Source organism: Poecile atricapillus, chromosome 16 (genome assembly GCF_030490865.1).
Source record: "Poecile atricapillus isolate bPoeAtr1 chromosome 16, bPoeAtr1.hap1, whole genome shotgun sequence".
Taxonomy (NCBI): domain Eukaryota; kingdom Metazoa; phylum Chordata; class Aves; order Passeriformes; family Paridae; genus Poecile; species Poecile atricapillus.
The window spans coordinates 110,743-126,762 of record NC_081264.1 but is presented as its reverse complement, the minus strand read 5'-3'; the positions used below and the strand labels follow the sequence as shown (position 1 = coordinate 126,762).

Below are 16,020 nucleotides of genomic sequence, written 5' to 3'. Positions count from 1 at the left end.
TGGAGGCATTTCCTATCTTTCAGCAGTGCTGGGCACAATGTGGTTCTTGACTTGGTCTTGGCATTTGAGATATTCAACTTTCTTCCCAGTCGCCTCTGCCACTGGCTGCTCTGCACCTGATGGATGGGATCCCATCACAGCTGATGCCCCAGATGCTGACCTCTTCAGCATTCCCCTGCTTGGGAGGCACTTCTTTCCTCTCCCAGATGAAATCATTTAGAAAGCCAAACTTAAAAAAGAAAGTGATAAAGCTTGATTCAACTCGTTCATTTCTTTTGGGGCAAAAAAAAAAATAATTGAAGTATAAATGTGCTCAGCATCTCAAAGTTTGCACGCTCTTGCCCTACCTGTACAGCTAGAGCTGGAAGTTGAGAGATCATGATGGAGCCCAGCTGTTCTGGGGCAGAGGGAAAACACCCTGAGAATTCCCAGTAAACTGCTGAGAGCACATTATGTGCCTGGTGCTCTCTTCATTCTCTACCTTGACTGGTTAGACCCAGGAGAGGAGAGGCATGAAGCAGGTGTGGAAATGTGGGAGAACTTGTCTCAGGGAAATGGTAGAGGTAAAACTGAATATGTGTGTTGTGTAATTTTTACAGGTGTGTGAAGTGTGAGGGTCAGTGTGAAAGCAAGATGGGAAAGGGGAAAAGTGATCTGGAAGTGCAGTTATTAAGGGACCAGAAAATGAAGGAGCTCTAAGTAACTCTGTTTTTTAGGATGGACTATTTTTTTTCTAGATGTATGGGGTTGTCCTTTAAAGAAAACTTTTAAGAAAATTACTAAAGCTTTAAAAAGCTTTTTGTTTGTTTGTTTGTTTGTTTTCTCCCAAAGGGGGTTTTTCTCAAGCATCTAACGCTCTCAGATAAAAAAACCCAAAACTTTAAACTAGGTTCTTAGCATGTCAGGTACTTTTTTTCTGTAAACTCTGGACATGGTTTCACTGTTGTGTTTCCTGTTGTTTTGTCATTTGGTTCTTTCTGGGGCTGGTCACTGGCTGTTACAGTGGTGACACACCTGACAGCTCCTTTCCTGGAGCACTCCAGAACAGTGGAGCCTCTTCCCTCTCCGGGGATTTGTGGTGCTTGAAGCAAGATGTATCTTGTTTGGGAACCAGGCAGAACTGTGCCTGGACTGGAGTGACAGGGCCACAGCTCTGCCCAAGCAAAAGGACACCTGGGTGCTGAGAAGTTGCAGGAACCTCATTATTTCACCACCACCTCCTCATTCAGTTCTGGTAAGCTAGAAAAATCCTACAAGGGCAGCTTTTTTCATGCCATCAGGTGGTCTGGGGTGTTCCTAGGTATGTGACACAGGGTGTCCCTGAGTGTGTAACATGCTGCCTCCCTGACACCACTCTGGAGCAGCCAGTGCTGTGTCCCATTACCAGTCTGGGTAATTGCCATTTCTTTGGCTTCCTTAGGATGTCAGATCCCTTGCAGGCAGCTGGGAGGTGCTGAGAGGGAATGCCTGGTGCTGGCTGCATGGTGAGGGCTCCAGGAGAATCCTGCTAGGAGCTACAGAGCAGCAGGAAGCCTCTCCAGGCTATTCCCTGTGCGGAGCTGAACAAGGACTGAATGAGGCTTCTGCTGTGTTTCTGTGCAATTTATATACACAAATGTTCTATAAAGCAGTGAGACTGTTTCCCTCCCTTTGGTTACTGGTGCCAATAAAATGAGAGTTCTCTCTGCTACCATTGAAAGAATGGTACAATGACAAAATTTTTCAGTCCCCTTGATTGTGACTGTAAAGGTCTTGAAGGTTGTGAGGAAAAATCTTATGGTGGGATGGAGAGAAAAAAGATAAACACCCAACAGGAGCAGCAGTGAAACAGCACTGCAGTTATGGGTGCAGAGCAGGATCTCGGCAGGGCCAAGCTGCCCTAGGATGAAAGATGTTCCTGTGCCCCTGGCTGGGTGGCTCTGGCCATGGAGATGGGGCGGCTGGGGGCGTACGGTGGCCTGACACATCCTGAAGTGACTTTCTGGGTGAGTCGTGGAAGGTGCTGTAAATCTGTGGTGTTGTTAATCTGCAAGCAAGGAGCTGCTGTTTGGCTCCTGACCCTCATAAATTGGACACAGCTGCCTTGGGGCCCCACTTGTACAGTTTAATCACAGCTAGGTTCACAACAGGTGCTGTGAGGAGGTAGTTCAGAGAGTCGCTCCTCTTTATGGCTTCCACAAATGTTGGAGCTGCATTTCCCTCCCCATCTGGTCACTGCCTGGGGAAAGGCTCTGGTTTTCCTTTGCTTCCATCTCCCCACCAAGTACAGCCCCCACCTTTGGCATGGCCACAGCCAGAAGCCAAAGCCTTTGTGTGCTCAACCTCTCTGCTGCTCCTCCTGCTTCTCCAGCAGCTGTTTCAGCCAGGCACTTTGAGCTTGATTTAAGATGGATAAGGGGAAAATTACCATCAAAGGCTAATATTTGGAAAACTGTGTGGGTTTTGGTGCTGGAGATCTAAACTTCCCCACCCAGCACTGCCTAAAGAGGCCAAAGCTTGTGCTGGTGTCAGTTTCCAGTGTGGGGCTAATCAGTGTGACTGTGGTGTGTGGTTACTGTGCTGCTTCTCTATGAAACAGCACTTCAAGTTACCTGCTCCTCTGAAGCATCTTAGGGCTCCAGTGAATCTCCTGCTTCTTATTTTGCTGCACAAGGGAAATATTCTTGCTTTTTGATTGGCTGCAGTCAGTCACTTCAGTTTATGGCCCATTTGGGAAGGTAAATGCCTTCTTCTAGCTCTCCCCTTTAACCTCTCCTCAGTCTCAGCTGATGGCACATTCAGCAGCCCTTCCTACTGCCCACTGGCAATTACTGATGAAATTACAGATATAACAATATAACAACAATATAAGTTGTTACTACAACCTTTTGAAATAAATGGAGCTACTGTAACTGTTAAATCTTCATGGCTGTCCTTTAAGAATCAGAATGAAAGAAAAGTGTTTTGTTTTGTAAGATAATTTAAATGAAGGGGAAATATAATTTATTATTTTAATTTCTCTAATTATTGTGGATGGTGGGTTGTCTGGAGTTATTTTTTGTTAGTTTCTACAAATAAAACACTGGTATTCTCTGTAGATGCTGTTCCTTTCTCCCTTCAGGGGACCACTTGCATCTAGGCACCAAAGGGGTCTTTTTTACGTCTAAAGTTCCTGCAGATTCCCCTGTGATCCTTGGTTCTTGAAGAAAATATCAGAGTAAAACAGGCAGGACATGACTAAGTTTGAGAATATTTTTATATTATATATTTTTATTATATATAATAAATATTATATGTATTTATATTATATAGTAGCTGTCTTTAAGGATGTCTCTGAATCAGGAGGTGTGATGAATTTCAAGGTGTGTTGAATTGCAAATCACCCCTCCACAAGTCTCCTACTTTGTGAATAGTTTGGGGGTGGATTTTTTGGAAGCCTAAGGAAGTACTGTAATTTTTTTTTCCATACAAAAAGCTTGTGATAGGGATATAATAGTATCTGTGTGCAGAGCAAAGGATGTGAAAGATAGATGTCAAGAGATCTTATTTAGTCAAGAACTGGTACCTAAGATGTTCTTGATCCTACAAGACATACAAAGACTCACCTGAGTCTTATGGGCCAGCAAACCTCCTAGGAAGGGGCCCCTGGGCTGGGTGCCACAGGTGTTGTCCGTGTCAAACTTCTTTTGGCAGCTTTTCCTGTTCTGCTTTTTTTTTTAATTCCTTTGATTTTTCTCCAGTCTGTCTTGCAATCCATCTCTACCTGGCCCTTACCTCTGCCCTTGGTGCAAGAGCAACCAGAGGGCTCCTAGTTGTGACCTCTGACACCATGCAGGGCCATAGCAGAGCTGGCTTATCCCAAATGTCCTGCCTTGCCCAAATACCGTGAGCAGATCCCCACCAGGGCAGGGCTGGGCATGTCCCGGTTCCTTGTGCCCTTGGAGCATTGTTCCAGGAGGGATGAGACAGAGCCGTGTCACTGCCACTGTCTGAGTGACCACAAAGTGCCACTTGTGGAAGGAGCCGCAAATGCAGGTGAATTCCCGTGCTGAGCCAGCATTCCCACATAAATTGCATTACAAATAAGAATAAGCCGAATTGTACCAGACAGCATAGTATGGTTCACTATCAGGAAACACTCCGCTTGTCCTGGGCAGGGAAAGTTGCTCCTGTCCCCCGGGTGAGGACTTGTGTTCACCGAGAGCCCCTGAGGGATGGCTATGGCAGGGGTTGGTATTGGGGACAATGTGCATGCTGTGGGGCAGAAGGTGTGTGTTGAGGTGCTGGGAAGCAGCACACCCCTCACCGAGCCCCCACACCCCTGTCCATGCACACTCTGGCTTCTCTCACACCCAGGCCAGCTGAGCAGAGCACGATCATCCACTGGGGTGTTGAGTTCCAGGGTGTTTCCTGAAAGCCAGTGGATCTGGGACCCTCAGACCTTTGCTGTAGCAGCCTTCTTCCTCCCTATAGACCACGTTAACCAAACATCTCGAGCTCTGTCCTGTATCTTCCTCAGGGAGCCACTTGGAGACACGATGCTGCCGTCAGACTCAGGTGACTGGGCACTGCTGGTTGTGCCCACTCTCACATGACATCTCTGAGCCAAAGTGCCACCTGCTCAGCCACCTTCTCCACCCTGCTCCCACACCATGTAGCTGCCCATTGCCAGGACAAAATAGGGACAGTAATGAGCAGAGCAGTTTGGAGCCTCCTGCCCACTGGCAGCTCTCTTCTGGATGTTCAGGTGTGATGAGTTCAGGTCTGGATCACTCAGCACTGAGGCTTTAGAAACCCCAAACTCAGTTGACTGAGGATTTTCAGGAGCTAGGCTCTAGTCTCCTTGTTCAAGCTTTAATAACACAGGGAATTAGTGGTAAAGTACTGGATTACTTAAAAATAATAAAACATTTCTCTGGTGAAGCTTTAATTTTAGAAAAGGCATTTGACTGTGCTTTGATTAAGAGAGAGGCGGTATATAAACCATCCCTTTGGACATGTCGTGTCCACCACCATAATAAAAGTTCGGTTTATGTAACAGCTTTTAATGTATATGATTCACTTTAGTCTGTGGTGTAGACACAGAGCTGAGCTGTGCTGTGAGTGACAGGATCTTGTGGTAATATGTTATTCTTAGGTCACAAGGGGAAAATACGAGCTTTTCTGTAAAACAGGGAAAGTTTTCATAAGACCTTTAATAGAGCAGTGAGATTTTGTGCTGTATATAACTGGCCATCATTGCAAACAGGGATATTTACTGGTAGCTTCAAGCCAGAAGGTTCATGAGGAATTTACTTCCAAAGGACTGTGCTACTGCATGTTTGCTCTTTGGAAAACCATTCCGAGGTTTATTTTTTTTCTTTTGTCCTGCTGCCATTCTGCCTGCTGCAGCTTCAGCTTCTAACGCAATATGATACTAGTAGCTGCTTAAGATCCATGGAGTAGAAAGGAGTCATTAAAGTTGTATCCTGAGAAATAATTAAGTTCCCATGGTTGCTCCACAAATTATGCTGTTTATTTCACATGACTTTGACTTACAGAAGCATAATCCTTCCAGTCCAAATGGAGCTTTCATTCCTCACATTCATTAGTCCAGGGGAGAGCAAAGTAAGAGAATGTTCCTCCCGGAACTTGGTCTCAAATTTCCAGTAGTGATTCCTTCCTCTTCCAAGAGAATCCACTTAACTTTCAAGCTCAGTGGAAACTATCATGGGTGAGAACAGCTGCAAAGGAAAAATGAGTTTTGCCACCAAGAACAGTTATCACAGTAAGGATTTGTCTTATTTAACTGATGTTCTTCCTTCAGGCTTCAAGCAGGGTGTGAAACTTTCCTTTGATTGTAGCTTTGCTAAGAAGTTCTAGAAAAAGTTGTGGAGCAAGAAGCGTTGCAGGTAATGATTTGTCTGGATTTGATGCATTGAAATATCTTTGCTTGAGAAATGCAGAGTTTTCCTATTAGAGCATTAGCAGGGAAGCTGAGCAGCACTGACAGCTGTCCTTAGGCTGTGCTTAGCTCTGCTAAGGGCCACATTAACTTTGTGGGCACTGTATTTCCAATACATGAATTGTTTACAGTAAGAAAAAGCTCTGAATTTGCAACACTACGACTTCAAAATATCTCTGGGTTTTGCTGATATTTCAATATAGGTTCCATGGTTGCCAACTGGGCTTTGTAAGAATCTGGTCTGGGAAAAACACTTGGACATGATATTTGGTAAGCATCTAGCTCTGAATCCAGACCTGTGACTCAAACATATCTTAGAGGTTGTGTGCTTACTGAAGAAAAAGTTGAATTTGTAAACTCAGGCTCCAAAATCCCATTATATGGGGGAAGCAGCTTCAACTGTGTCTGTATGAGTGCAGCAATGGCTTTAGGCTAATGGCTGATTTTCCTCACCTTTTGAACTTCTTCATGAAGATCTTAAAGTCAAGAAGATTCAGGTCAGATGAGGAACAGAAGAAATTAAATGTAAAACAAGATTAGGAAGGCCATCAGGAGACTGTTCCCCATCCTCCTGCACCAGATTTGCCTGAGCTGGTCCTGAGAGACTCTTGGTCTGGTGGTGGGGATCCCACAGCTCTTCCAGGCAATTTGGTTAAATACTTTACTATTTTTACATCTTTCTGTGACATTTATCTCACAACTTCTGTTTTAATTTCCTTTCTGCATCCCATCTTCAAGAATGATTTCTGCCCCTTTTCTGGTAACGTTTTCCCTAAGAAAGCTGGGTATGGTCATTTTGAAGTTCTCTCCTATAAAATGTCTGAATGCTTTTTGTTGCTCTCTGTTAACATCAAGTAATCCTTGCCTCAGAGAGATTCAAAGAACTGGAAGGGGAAGGACACCAGAATTTCTCCAGAGTTCAAACCCGGGGCTCTCAGCACCCTAAAGTGTTGTTGCCCTCCAAAAAAACTGAACTCAGTGGGAAGCAGGATATGGTCAGAAACCATTTAAGAGGGACTTCACAGAACTGGCATATAAACCCTTCTTATATATAAGAAGGGCTGGGCAGGGGAAGATTTTGGAGGTAAAGCAGGAACAGCAGAGCAAGGAGCCAAGGCTGGGGGTGTGCTGTTTGCAGAGGGTCCCACAGCACAGCATGCAGGTGAGGTTCATTCACGTGTCCCCCAGGGCTCCATGGTGCAAATTGCATTGCAGGAGAAGCTTTCGTGACCTTGCTAGCAAAATCCCCCAGCTGTCTGAGCCAGGCCTCCAGAGAGGTTGTCAATCAACATGTCACAAGCCAAAAGAAGATATATGGCCAGATTTAATTGATGAGCCGTTCTGACATTGCTGACGTGGGTATTTGCCTCTGTAGGGTACAGAGTATGTGTGCATATAACAGATTGCTGGCCACATAATTTGCTGTCTTCCTGACTGACAGAAAGCACAAACGTATTAAAGCACTGTAAAAAACAGGTCAGAGGACTTTTGGCTCTCCCTGGCCAAAGGACAGTCTGTAGTGTCTAAGTAGTGTTAAAATTAGTACTATTTTCCACTGCAAAAGGCAATCTAATGACACCTTATAGCTTTAAAAATTTTTGTTTGTTTTTTTTCTTGGACTTTTTCTCAGTAAAGTGACTGTGTTCTACTTCTCATTAATTAACCTTTGAACTTCTCATCATTGCTTAAACAAGACATCAACATCCTTTCATGGACTGTTATTGAAAAGCAATGGGAACAAAGATAGGCATGCTGCTAGTGAAAAGAAAATTACACTTTGGTTTGCATTAACATGGCAGTTCTGACCCATCCTTCTGCCTGGATCATTATTACAATATCTTGATGGAGGCTTTTCTGTACTGGGTACACTGCAGCAAAGCTAAGCCTGCAGAACATGAGCTTCTTCTGTATAGTTTTATAATTCATGGGTGTTAATGCCTAAAACACTGTTCTGTGAGAAGCACATGATACAAGCAGGGAGGCAGAAGTGGGCAGTGTTGTTCCAGATGGTCTGTGCTGATGCCTGCTCTGTAGCAACATGGCCTTGAGTCTGTAGGTGCTGTTGGGTTGGCACCGATGCTCCTGTAGTGCCAAGGGATTCCAGCAGCAGACAGAGGTGACTTCACATTGGGTGCATCACAAACCTGGAATAAAGAGAAGAAGATGGAAAATGAGACATGTCTGAAGCAAGGGAGATAGAGGAAAATGCAGAAAAATATAGTTTAAATTCTGGGAATACGCTTGTACTGGAAAAAAAATGTACTGGGATTGGGTGGTGGTGTCCTGGTGTTACAGTGTTTTTATAAGAGGCAAAGGGAGGGCAGCATGGCTGCCTCGGGCTTGCTTAGAAGGAAACGTTCCCATGCAGAAGAGGCAGCATGGAAGAATGTGAGCATGGGTGTTTGAGCAAAGGAAGGAAGAGGTGGATTTCATTGCCAGGTGGACAAAGGAGCTGATTTCTTGGTGCTAAATGTGTTTTTGAGCTGTGTAGAGATAGGCCTTAGAAAATATGGTAAGCAAGATAATAGAAAAATGTAAGTTTAATAATAAAGCTTTATCCATTGTGGTTAAGCTATGACAAGCAGGCGTTGTTAGAGGCAAAATGTACATGTAATTTTAATAATTGGCTTAAGCAAACACTTGTAAGCTTTTAACATTATGCTGTTGTCTAGAAAGTTTTTAAAAAGACATTGTAACCAAGAAAGTTTGACTGCTGATGTAATGGCACGAGCTTTCAGCATCTTCTGTGTCTTACCTTGTACTGATGAGGCTGATGCTGAATAAAAAGCTCAAGGAGTGCCTAACTGCAGCCCCATCCCATTATTGATAAAACAAAGATCCAACACTCTTACTTACAGCTGCTTGCAGTTTTCTCTATGTTGTTGTTATGTGAAGCAAATATTTAAATATTTTGGCTAAGACATGTTGAAATAGTGTTTTAACTGAATCATTTATTTGCAATAAATGAAGTATAAAGAATGCATTTTGGAAACTATGCTTAACAGAATTAAAATCATCATGGTGTTCCTTCCTTAAATAAATTCTATTCAGCAACTCACCCGGGTAATAAATGGCATGAAAACTCCATCTACTGTCATACAGTTCTTATGACACAAGTTAAACCTGTGCCATTGAAGTGGGGTTTTTTTGTTTACTGAAAAGGAAAGACAGAAAAAATATTGACAGTTCAGTTTGTTATAACCACGTCCTTTTTATTGCCCAGCTCTGCTCTCTGTAGCTCTAAGGAGCTGATGGCATCCACACAATCTGCCTCACTATTTTGGGCACAGCTTCCACTTTCCCAGGAAGAGCTTCTATTACATTCATTATGGTAAAGTGAAGTTAGTGTCATTACCCATATTCTTGAGTATACATACTATATATATTCAAATACAGGGTTTAGAGCCTCTCTGATATTTCTTTGGACCTTGATGGTCAAGTATTTTATTAAAGGAGAGGACTCATGCAATAAAATTCAACTATTAAAGATTCTCTCCCAGCTCTTTGCACCTGGCATGGCTGTGGACTCTTTTGGTTTTGTAATTGATGGCAGAACTCTGCCATCTTGTCTCTTGTAAGTGCTTGCTACAAATGTTTATAAATATGTTGGGAATTACTTTCAACAGAGTATGGACAAAGCAGCTACTCATCCAGTGTAAGTAATCATTCACATTGCAGGTTCTCGTGGTGCAAGACAGATTGAGGTGCTGACACTGCACAGGTGCTAATAACAAACACCTGAGCAGATAGGGAAACGGGGCATTGAGATCTGCAGGGGTTAGAGGTTGGGAAATTCAGTGATATATGGCCCCCTATAAACTCTGAGGCTTTTGTGAGGTGAGAAACAACTGTGGAAATAATATTCTCTTGCAATATGCAAGTTTAGCACATTCTACGTTTGGTGAAAATGGGTATGCTCTTGCATTTAATGCCACAGGAAATAATCTAAGAAGATTAAAGAAAGATGAATCTAAAGAATAAAAGAAGAAATAAAGAAGAAATCATCTAAAAGGATTAAAGCACATTTGACATGAACCAGCATCTTCTATTTGGCCTCCTGTCAATCCACTTAAAACACCTGTTCTGATAGAAACAGTGAAAATTTTTGTCCCTGATGTGCTGCTGGGAGAGTATGACCTAAGAGGGGAATATAAAATGGTAGCATGTGCCCTAAAATCTTGACCTCTTGAAGTTAAGAGCAAAACTCTTCCAGCTGAAGTGGGCTCAAGTCTTTATCTTTGGTCCATCAGCTCCCTATGATGAATGCTTATTCTTCATTGCCCACTTTTGACAAATGGGACAAAAGGTCAGTGTGGATCGTGCAGCATCTTTCAGAACTACAAGGGTAACCTGAGGTAACCTTGCTGCTACAGCCTGATGTGAGAGGGGGCACTGTGGATGTGGGATAGAGACAAGCCCTGGAGCTCCAGGCTGCCCCAGCACAGGGGCCTGTCTGCCAGACAAACTGTGTCCTGAAGAGGGGAAGAGCATGCTGAGTTTGTACTGAGCAGCTCTCAGAGCACCCAAAATCCCTGGAAAGCATTTTAAGGCGCTGCTGAAGCCTTTGTCAGTGATAACCTCAAGCCCATGACATGTCAGTGAACTTGTGCTGTCAGTTTGCACCTTGTCAAGACTGCCAGCACAGAAGCTGCTCATCCCGAGGTGAGGGCTGCAGGTTTGCCTGAAACTCGGGGATTCTGACACTGATACTGTGCACTCCTCCCAGCCCTGCCCAGCTATGCTCCCTCTGCCTTCCTCCCGAGGATGGCTCTGGTCTGCCCACAGTCCTGTCAACTGTCGAAAGAAATGATTCCTAATAAGAAGAGATTCCAGAGCTGCTTAGCAGGAAATTACTACGTGTGATGTTGCTAAGCAATCTCAGACTGGCTTGACTGCCTGGAAAAACGCTTCTCTGTTGGAAAACCCCGGAAAAGTTGAGGGGTGGTCGGTGGCTGCTGCTGTCTGCTCAGAGCAGAGGAGTCGGGAATAGGGCAAATAAAGGTCCTCGTCCTGTCGAGGCTAGTGTGACGGCTATTGGAAGTGAGAAAGAGCTCTCCCTCGAGAGCAGCAGCAGCTGCGGGATGGAGCGGAGGAGGCAGCAGGTGATGCACAGGGTGGAGCGAGTCCTGCAGACTGGAGGGGGGTGTAGAGAGACGGAGAACCACTCCCTAGAGACAGGGCTTTGTGGCAAAGTGGCCACGAATATCCTTCCACGGTGAATTTAAATAGTTGTTGGAAATGATAACAAGTTTATAATTTTTTTATATAGCTTTAGCCGGGTTTTGTTTGCCTTTGCCTGGGGGAAAGGAATTGAAGTTTCTTTTCAAAGGACGGTTTCACTGCTGAGGCCTGATGACCTTAACATCTCAACAGGACTGGGAATAGCACAGAAGATGCACAAAAGATAACGACCATTAATGAGCAATAACTCCAAACACCACCCCTGGCACGGTCGGAGACATCTGCTCCGGGAAAAGAGAGTTAAGAGAACTAAGAAGGAGAACCTAATTACCATCGAAGGCAAAGGGATCAATAACCAGTAGGAAACAAAATACTAAGAACTGTGTAAGCTGGGACCAATGAACATTGAACAAATTCATTTCTCTGGGTTTTGACTATATATGTGAAAAATCTAGTAAAGGTCATGTGTGATGGAATGATTTTCTCTTCACAACATGGGCAATGTATGGATGAAATTATTTCTGTTGCACATCCTAGCCAGACTAAAGTAATGTCTTAATTCTCTAACATCAAAATGTTGTTGGAGAGTTTTTGATTTCCCCGCAGTTTTGGTGACATGGTGAGTGGGAGCTGTCAGCCCTGGCGTTTGGAAATCTCTCTGTGCATGTGGAACCAGAGGTGGGCTTTGCTGGTCTGTTTAAGGAGCTGAACTTTGTTTTAGTATGGGGCAAAGCTCTCGAGATTAACAGCTCTTGAGCTGCAGCAGGCAGCTGTTGGTGAGGATCTGAATCCTGTAATTCAGTTGTTTTCCCACCCCTTTGATTTCTCTGGTGCTGGAGCAGTAACTTCAGTCCAGCTCACCCACAGGAAGCAAGGTTTCCCTGCCGATTCTCTTCAACCAGTTTCTTTCGGAAAAAGCAGCACCTAGAAGCAATTTTTCATCTCTGTCCATTCTTCGTTATCTCCACTTATTATTTATCTTAAAACAGAAACTCCAATTTTATTTGTACAAACCTCAAATTTAAAAATAATTTGCAAAGCTGTTGAGTGTATTAACATGCCACTAGGAACTGGGGAAGGCAGATGCTGAGTAGGAAGTACATGTTCATCCTGAACTAGCAGGAGCCAGAGCTGTCAGGGTGTCCCCTGCCATCTGGCCTGTTGGAGCCTGTGGCAGATTCACAGCTCTCGAGGGAGGACACGCTGTAGAGGCCATAGGATACCATTATGCTGTTTATGGGGACAAGACAGACATTTGTCTCGATGAGACGGGATGTCAGTCGGGGATGCCACAACCACGCGGTCTTTTCCATAGCCCCTTAAAAACTCGGAGATGATTAAACTTACAGAAATGTTGATGTTTAGAAAAAAAAGCCGTGTCGGAACCCTGAGGGATTTCAGCCAGATACCAAAACGCGAGGGGACTGAACCCGCTCCTGCCCGCGCGGCGCAGGGGGAGCGGGCCGGGATTGCCACCGGCGCTGCGCCGCGAGCAGACCGCGCTTGCGAGCCCCCCGACGTCGGCGGAGCCCTGACACCGCCTCCCTCATTAGCATCCCTTCCTCCTCCGCCTCCTCCGGCCGGCCGCAGAGGGGTGCGTGGCCGCGGCGCCGGAGCCGTGGCGGCTCCCGGCAGCAGCAGCTGCCGCTGCCGAGCCGCGCTCTGCTCCGTGCCAGCGCCCGCAGCAACTTTGCCGCTCCGCAGGCTGCAGAAGCAGGGCGGTGTGACAGCGCACCCGGCAGCGGAGCCTCCCCGACAGCGCCAAGCAGTGCGGAGCGGAGTCTCTCCAGCCTCCCTTCCCGGTGGGGCGGAGCGGAGCCCTCCCTCCTCCATCCTCGGCGGAGCAGCGCGGAACGGCGTGGAGCCCCCCGCCTCTCTTCCTCCTTCCCTGCCTTCTTTCCTCTCCAGCGGCGGCCGCAGCCCGGGGCGGGAGCGCGGATGCGGCGCGGAGCCCGGCGGAGCCCATCGAGGGGCCGGGGCCGGACGCCGCGAAGAGCGGGGGGATGCTGAGCCCCGCCGCCCGGCACCGCGCCCGCCGCCGGGAGATGCTCCTCATGTTCGCACTGTGGCTGGCGTGGCAAGAAGCGCCCGCGGCGCCGACCCCAGCGGCGGAGGACATCACACGGGGAGTTGTGAGTTACCGGCGGCCCCCCGCTCCTCTCCGCTCCCCCCTGCTCCCCCCTCCCCCGCCACCCGTCTCTCCGTGTTCTCCCCCACCTTCGGGCATCGCCGGCCCACGCGGCGCTGGGCAAGCTTCGGCTGCTGAATACATTCCCTGGCGCGCCCCGCTGCCCGGTACTCCCTTTGCCGCCAGTGCCTTCCATCCTGCTCCCGCTGATCGGGCCCTTTTACACCTAGTGCCCCCTCCGGCATTATCTACGTGGTGCCGCTCATTGCAGCTGGTGCCCCCCCGCGCAGACGGAAAGGTCTATTTATCTCCCCTGCACCCAGTGCTCCCCACCCCATACCCTCTGTACCGAGCCCTTTGGAAGTCAGAGTCCCCCTCCCTAGCACCCAGTGCATCCCACTGCACCCAGTGCATGGTGCCTTTCCTGCATCCCAGCCTGGTGACCCAACTTTCCCCCAGCCCAGCATCTTAGGGCCATGGCCTCACCAGCTTTCATACATAGATGATGATTTCTCAAGCGTTTAGAAAGGGCTGGCCTGTGTCGAGGGCTCCCTGCCTGCCGTGGAGCCACACAAACTCCAGCAGCAAGCAGGGTAAAACGGCACGTTTGGAGTCAGAGCGATCCTCTAGGACTGAGACATGCCTCGTGGATGTGGTTAAGGGCTGCTCTGTGCCGGCAGCAGGTGGAGGGTTGCCTTCGTTACTGGAGTCTGCATAACGCGGGCATCCTTGCGGTCCTGCTTCTTCCCTCACAGGTGCCTGCTGAGTCTGCAGGTATATAACAGGTTTTAGCGGGCATGGAGGGCTTAGGTCATGTCCCTGCCAAGTCACGGTGCCAGCAGGTCTATAGAGCTTCACCCCCCCGAGAGAGAAGAAATTAAGGTTTTTCTCTTGGAGGGAGAAAAGTTTATTGTAGCTTATACCAGTTGTAGCTCAGAGACACCCCACCACTACCTCAAACCTGGGTCTCAGAAAGCCAGCTGTGGCTGGGTGTGGGTGGAGGGTCCTGCGACTGGACCTGCCAGTTCATAGAAATTCCCTGAAATTCAGTGAATTTCAAATGCTGCCATTGCACTGCTGTGAAGGCGGGAGGGAGGAAGGGTTTGCAGTAGGGCAGGGTTATCTAATGAGCAGGGCTCACTCAGAGCAGTGCACCAGGACATTGCCTCCACCACCCAGGCTCTAGCTCCAAGCGTGTGCTTCAGTTCAGACACCTGGCAGGGAGGACAAAGCCTATCGTTTCCCATCTGTTCCTAGGAGAATAGAAAACATAGTGAATATAAAGTATACCTGCATCATTATGATGCATTCACTTTCCTCTGTAACCAGATGTTAGAGTTGGAATTAATATTTCATGCAAACAGCACACAAATTGATGTTTTCTGCCCCAATCAATTTAACTCAAACTTTGTCTTTGACCTGCTTTTACCCTCGCTACCAAATATGCTGCACTCGGCTTTTAAAGGGTAAATGTTAATACTCGAGAGGCTTATTAGTTACTGATGACAACTTTCAGGCATTAAGGTTCCTTTTTAGTCCTGGAGTAGATTTGAGCACTCTCTCCAAACCCTGCTGTAGAGCTGGGGCTGTTGGGCAAAGCAGAAGATGCTGGAGATGATGGTAATAGAGCAGAAGTGAATTGCAGGAGAAGGGCATTACATTAAACCAAGACTTATTTAGGCTGAGAATCCAACGTTTAGGGTGTATGATTGGTGTCAGGTCTCCTTCCTGTGAATGTGATTGCTGGGGCAAAGAATCTCTTCAGCTTGAGACAGCATTGGTAGGTTTCTAAAGGGATTGAATGTAAATCAGGTTTATGCTTATGCACTCTACTAAGCAGCAGGGAGCACAGAAGCCAGATATTTTCAGAGGTTTTGTTAGAAAACTACCACTCTCGGAGAAGTGAGAGCCTCAAGAATTGTTTGACATCCACTTTACAAAGCAACTACGAAATTAAAGATCTACGAGGCATTTCAATCAAATATTTGAAATCTAGGTAGCATGACACCATGGCAAATAGAAAGCTCTGCTAACCTTGGAAAATTGTATCCAGCATTTCTCTGCAGTAAGCAGAGCACAATGTCAACAGAGCTTTTATATCCCAAATGCTTGCCCCTTGCAACCTAAAGGTTTTCAGTGCTGAGCTGGACTGTGCCTCTGAGCTCTGTCCTCTGCTCCGCTCCTGCTTGAAGTTTGTTCTAAATGAAACAGTGGTGCTGAGCCAAATTAAAGTTCAGCACAACGAAAGAGGGCTATAATTCAAAGGCAGTTCTTGTTAGCATGCTGCCCAAAGTAATATAACATGGAATGCTTCTCCAGATTTCATTACTAGTGGAATATCCTGCCCAGTTTATAAATCTAACTTGAATATTAATGTCTTTATTGTTCTCCATTAGCTGCCCTGACAAAGAGAACGTAAAATAGCAGATTGAACAGAGCTTGAGTGATTCCTTTGAATTTTAGTACGCCACTTTCGAGATTTATGACTTTGCATTTTGCACTGCTGCCTTTACAGTAAACCCCCGACCCCTCCTCACCACAGCATTCACAAATTGCATCTTTTTATGGCTGTTGAGCTCGGGCGTCTCAGGGGTGCAGGCAGCAAAAACTTCCTATACGCTAGTAGTAACTTGGTAACGAGAGCTCTCACTTCACTGGGCTTTGTACCAGGTCTGGGAGGAGGTCTGCCTTCAAGCTGTGCTTTTCAGAATAGCTGGCTTGTGTAGTCTGAGCACCAAAGGTGTTGACCTGGAGACTGGCTGCTTTGTAAGGGAGCCTGCTGTTCCTG

The 16,020-nt window shown here is 46.5% G+C and overlaps 1 protein-coding gene across 1 annotated transcript in view; it reads left to right on the top strand.

The window, feature by feature from the left end:
- Window positions 1-13,096: 13,096 nt before the first annotated feature.
- Window positions 13,097-16,020, top strand: part of MMP17 (matrix metallopeptidase 17) — a 37,297-nt gene continuing 34,373 nt past the window's right edge. Inside the window, exon 1 of the mRNA XM_058851586.1 lies at window positions 13,097-13,236. Within this exon, the coding sequence (XP_058707569.1) occupies window positions 13,108-13,236 (129 nt within the window). The 5' untranslated portion in view covers window positions 13,097-13,107. The remainder of the gene's footprint in view (window positions 13,237-16,020) is intronic.